Source organism: Pyxicephalus adspersus, chromosome 7 (assembly GCF_032062135.1).
Source record: "Pyxicephalus adspersus chromosome 7, UCB_Pads_2.0, whole genome shotgun sequence".
NCBI lineage: Eukaryota > Metazoa > Chordata > Amphibia > Anura > Pyxicephalidae > Pyxicephalus > Pyxicephalus adspersus.
The window spans coordinates 9,987,372-9,993,104 of record NC_092864.1 but is presented as its reverse complement, the minus strand read 5'-3'; the positions used below and the strand labels follow the sequence as shown (position 1 = coordinate 9,993,104).

At 40.0% G+C, this 5,733-nt stretch overlaps 1 protein-coding gene across 1 annotated transcript in view; it reads left to right on the top strand.

The window, feature by feature from the left end:
• AXIN1 (axin 1) overlaps nt 1–5,112 on the top strand; it is a gene marked incomplete in the record, with an annotated part of 37,573 nt that extends 32,461 nt beyond the window's left edge. Inside the window, 3 exon segments of the mRNA XM_072417417.1 lie at nt 1,079–1,186; nt 3,412–3,579; nt 4,704–5,112. Of these exon segments, the coding sequence (XP_072273518.1) occupies nt 1,079–1,186; nt 3,412–3,579; nt 4,704–4,830 (403 nt within the window).
• Between the last annotated feature and the right edge of the window lie 621 nt (nt 5,113–5,733).

Here is a 5,733-nt window from a genome sequence, read left to right as displayed (position 1 = left end):
CGCCATGGCTGAGTGTGCTTGGCTCAATGGCTTATGGCCGCCATGGCTGAGTGTGCTTGGCTCAATGGCTTATGGCCGCCATGGCTGAGTGTGCTATGCATCATTAAGGAGAACAGTCCACTTGGATCTCATAAGAATCAGGCTGGCATTAATCCCCCACCTGGATTCAAAATTGCTTTTTCTACAGAGCCTTAGCTACTTTTTGTGAAGGGTTTTCAGGGTGCTAGAAATGTTTTTGTTGCTCCCCCTTTCCCTCATTAAAAGTAAAAATAGAATTTTATACTGAGTAGGAAAATGAACATTGTGTAAATGGAAAGAATTTGGTCCTGACTTGGAAAACATCTCTTTATAAACAATTCAATAAACTGTCTCTGCCTAATCTCATTCACTCAGTTTTGTCTCATTAAAAACTCAGGACCATATAGTAAAAAAAGTCGGCAAAAAAAAATGGCTGATGATCTAATGCATTAAAATTATTAAAAGATAAAGGAAATAGTATTTTCTTGCTTTGGTACCTGTGGGGTTGGATATTTAGGGGCAGCCAGTGAACGTTGATTTCCTGAGAGTAATATTGGAAACTGTAGACAAAAATAGGGATGCCATAAATTTAAAAGGCCACATTGTGATGACTGGGGTTAAAGCATCTCCATTTTAGCCCTGGTATGCATTGGGCTAAAATATGCCAAGAATGGTAGCAAATAAATACAAAGCAACCCATTTAGGGACATAGTAACTTTTACTAATCAGAGCAAATATATAGTGTCTAATAATCCATCAGCAAAGATATACAGGGTCCTTATGTTTATAAGCCATGCTGATCCCTTTAGCTTATGACGGCCACCTTATTTTTATAGAATGTTTAGATATGCTGTAAGTTTTGTTCTCTTTGCCAAGTGTATCAGCAGACAGTAGTGGCCATTAGCGTCCCTTTTTTGCTCAAGTTTGTTGCATAAAGAAATTTGACTTGCTGATTGGTTGCAACAGATCAAACTCCTTACGCTTGACCTCCATATGTGAGACTTCTTTTGGTGTAGTCCTAGATCTAGAGTGCATTCTAATCTGTGAGATTGTTCTCTAGGTATGTTCAAGAGGTTATCCAGAGGGGTCGCTCTTCTGTCAGGCCTCCTTTTATTCCTCTGATGAATGTGGTGCCAGCTGTCTCCGACATGGACCTCTCAGAGCCACAGTATGTCACTCTTCTTTTCTTGTCAGTTTGTCTTTAGTAATAAGCCCTGTCCTCCTCCCCTGATAATACCTCACCTAGTGTCTACATCTTCCTTACAGTCCTTCCTGATCGCACATGCTCTTCTGATCTTTAAGCATCCATATTGGTCAGTGAAGGTTAAATAAAATTTAGTGACACTTAAATCTGCGCACAAAGCATATCCTGTACTTGTGTTACCATGTGCTCACAGGACTTTTTGATAAGAAGCATCTTCATGAAACCAGCAAGTGTGTGTTAGTGCCACTTTTCTAATGTAGAAGGATTTTCCGCTAGATAGAAGTACTTTAAAGGAACTTTATTTTACCCACTGATTTTACCTAATTTTATCCTGATTGGTTGAAGATATAAATGCCAGGTTTACCTTTGCACTGAGGTTGTGGTGCATTTACCGCTGCTCCTCAGTATCTCTTTGCGACAGTCCATAGGGAATGAATACGGGCAGCCTTGACTGCTACTAGTACTGCTCACTGTCCGCCAGCTGTCAAATCTTTGTTGCAAATGTTCAATTGACTGACAAGTTGCCCGCCTCAGGAATCCAGGATCACATGGTTCAGAAACGTGTTGGAAGCTTTTTTTTTCCGTAATGGTGGGTAAAATGTCTGCGGCCATATATCAGACATTCAAGGAATTTTGTTTGGGTTTATTGGAAACCTGGCGTACTGATAGGGACCAAATACACGCAAACCTGCTGCAATGGTCACTTTAACTACAAGCCAGCTAAAATGTTTTGCCTTGGAGTGCACTTGAAAAATGTGTCATGACGGTGGAACACATTAGGACATCTCCTTTTAGGGGTCGGTCAGTTTATCCATTCAGGATTAGATACATTTTAATGGACTATATTTTAAGTTAACGTTTCATCTGCTTCTATTTTCCTTCCTAGTTTCTCCCTCCCTCATGCTGTTGCAATTTGTAGTTTTATTTTTTTTTGCCCGCTTAAATACATATATACAATATTTTTTAAATTCTGAGATTATCACTAGATTCCTCTGCTTCTCTGTGCAATGCAGGCAATTCTTTGCTGGCGCGAAAGGTTGGCAGGATGTTGTAATTTCTTGAAACATTACAGCACCCTGTGTCTGTACACCTCCCAAAAGCCCCCAGCAATGTACAAGCAGTGGACTGGTATTTGAGAGGACTTATGCGAACCTAAGGCCTTGATGTGCAGATATTAGTCTGCAGGTGTGGTTGTTCCTTGGCAGGTTTCATCATTGGTATGGCCCACATGTTGTAATGAGCTTCCATAAATGAATGAACTCGAATAAATCAATAAAAGGAACTTTGTTTTTGGGTTACCTATACTCCTAGTTTCAATTTTAAACAATTTATCATTTGTAATGTATAATTTAAAAAAATTGCATAGGGTATTCCTTTCATAACTTAATAAATTTTCTAAGACGCTAACCCAAAGCAGAGGAGTTCTGGACATTTTTTAGCAGGTTGGCCATGACAGGCTTGATGATTCTTCCAAGACCGACTTCCTTTAGGGATCCTCCACTGTGCTTCTAGTTTTTCTTTAAAGCCCAACTAAACCCAGAATTGCACAAGCCAAATCCTTACCGTTTTAACTTGCAAATTCCAAAACCCCTGCACCTATCCATGCCGCCAGGACCTTTTGTGCCTTTTAGTTTTCTGGTAACTGATTGTGGTTCTACAGCTGCCCAACACTTCTAGTTCCTGCCTCTGCCATGGTTCCCTTTGTAGGGCAAAGATGCTGGGAAATGCAGCCGATTGTTCTTCCTTCCTTTTGAAACTTTATTTGATCAGATCTTGATTGATTGTTCCAGTACCTGGATTTAGAAATGAGGGTATATTTGGTGTATGAGCACATTTGGCAGATGAAACATTAAATAATATGCTTATTAACCCTATTCTCCTATCAGAATTTGCCTTATTCACTTGGATTTAGTGCGGTTTTAGGTTTTCAACCTGGTTCTTGTCAACTAACCTGTAATCTTTTTGATGGCTGGGTGCTTGTAAATGGCAATCATGGAACACTGGGACTGAAAGGGAAATTTTTTTATAATAAGAATATTCGCAGGCATTTCCGAGGGCATTTAGACTGAGGCCAGCGATGCATACCACTTGTTTGTAAAATGTTCAATCTTCTGTTTTCTCTTAAGTATCTTGCTCATAGACATGGGGCTACATTTTCATCTCATCTATATATTTTTTTCTTTTGCCAGGTTAAAGCCCCAAAAGAAAGGAGCAGGCGGATCCTCACAGCCCTGTGATAACATTGTGGTGGCATACTACTTCTGTGGAGAGCCCATTCCCTACAGGACCATGGTCAAAGGCCGCGTAGTGACTCTGGGACAATTTAAAGAGCTGCTTACGAAGAAAGGAAACTACAGGTACAATTTTATTTCTAATTAGCCAATTATATTCTAGGTGCTCCAAAACAAAGGTGGCGTCTATTTTTGTTTTGTTTTTTTAAATCTACAGCCTGATCAGAGGGGTCTGTGTCCTGCGAGCATGCTTCAGAAGGAGATTAATATACAAGCATGCATGTTAAATACACCCGTTACTGTGTCAAAGCTTTGCCATCAACTGTGAACTTGCGTTTTGCTGCTTTCAGATTTAAATCCCTAAGTAGGGAAGGTGGGGGTTCTGAATCTGCAGAGAAGACCTCTACTTCTACAAAGTGAAGGGTCCTGTTCTGCAGATAGGTCAGGCTTTTCTACTCGGGCTGTGGCTGTTTTAGAAAGGAGGTCACAATGTGTGAAGTGGGTCCTGAATTCTTCAAATGGAGAATACTCCTATTTGGTGAGCGGGTTCTTAAAGTGGAACTAAAAACATTATCAGGTAGGTGGGTATTGCAGAAAGAGACTGGAAATGTGTCTTAGCATTTTTACCTGCCTTATTGCCGTCCAGCTCTCAAAATTTGTTAAGCTGCGCTTAAGTGGTTGGCAGGGAAACTCCGCTCCCAAATACCTCTGTGGAAGTTACATTATTCCGGCACGGCCAATCAAGATGGGAAAGATTGGAAGGTGGAAGAAAATATAGGAAGTCAGTTATGTCCTGCGATGTAAAGGAGATAGGTTAGTAGCATGAGTTTGGTTCCACTTTATTCCTGCAAAGTAGGTTACCTATACATGGGGAACAGGTTCAAATGCTGCAAAAGGGCTCTATGGTCCAGTGTGATGTTATTACCTATAGCAGCCTTTCTCAACTTATTTATGGGGTAACCCTTATATCTCATATCAGATCTCTATAATTATGATTTACACAGCTCACAGTATTAGTGAGGTCGGAAGGAAGTTTTCTTCTTGCATGAGGTGCCTTCTTGACCTGAGGTGCAATGTGCTCAAAGAACCCCTAGCAAACCTCTGGAGGAACCCTTGTTTAGTAACCCTGACCTACAGCATTTTCCTGTTCAGGGTAGCTTCACACACCCCTCAACAGTGACTTATTTAGCATTATAGTAGTTCAGTATGACAATCCAATTTTTGTAACACAATTCCTTTTCCATTTTCAGGTATTATTTTAAGAAAGTAAGCGATGAATTTGATTGCGGAGTGGTATTTGAAGAGGTGCGAGATGAAGACACTATTCTCCCCATCTACGAAGAGAAAATTATCGGCAAGGTGGAAAAAATCGACTAGGCCATCCAACAACACAAATTTATTGCTGTGTGGAAGCAGACTTGAAGAAAAAAATGCTGGAGATAGACGATGTCACAACAGCCCCTCGCTGTCATAAACGGCAGTATCTGTTTGCGGAAGGTTAATCACCTCACAGGCATTCTTGAGATTCAAGAGAACTTGTGGGAGCTGCCCGCACTGTCCTCCTGGGGGGAGCTGCAGTCCATGTAATGTAGCAGTGTACAGTTAAAGCTAGAGGTTGTTATAGAACCTTGTTTATGAGAGCTGCATATTTTTGATACGTTGAAATTAAAAAAAAAAAAAAAAAAAACATCAAAAAAAAAAGGGGCACGAAAATTTGGACGCCTTCCCCGGGTTTAATAAATAATAAGTTGATCGACCACGGTAATTCTATTAAGATGGTAGGATTGTAAATCGCAAAAGACCCTAAACTAACCGGATGCCCCCCTCTACCACCACCAATGTTTTTATCATTTCAGTTATTTACAGTGTTCCCACTTTTATTCTCTGCAGTTCCAAAGCACTAGGAATTGCTTTTATTAAATAAAATGCACGCTCAGCCTGGCAGAAGGCTGCATTGGTACTTTTCTGTATAGGTGCCCAGTTTGTTTTAAAGAACATTTTCTTATAAATATTATTACTATTTGGATTTTTTTTTTTAAAAGAGGAAAAATTTATAATTATTGGAAAAGAAATTGTTTTCTAGATTGATTTGTAAAGGCTTTACAGTAATTTTTATGTTCTCACCGGTTAAGAACGTAGGAAGGCTTAAACCATTGGGTTATACTGCCACCTACAGGAGGATTGGACACCAACAAAAATGCTGTAGGATAGCCCAGGATAACATCTCTTATTTTTGCTACTGCCCCAGTGCATCTTTTTGAGTGTTTTTACTGTTTCTTA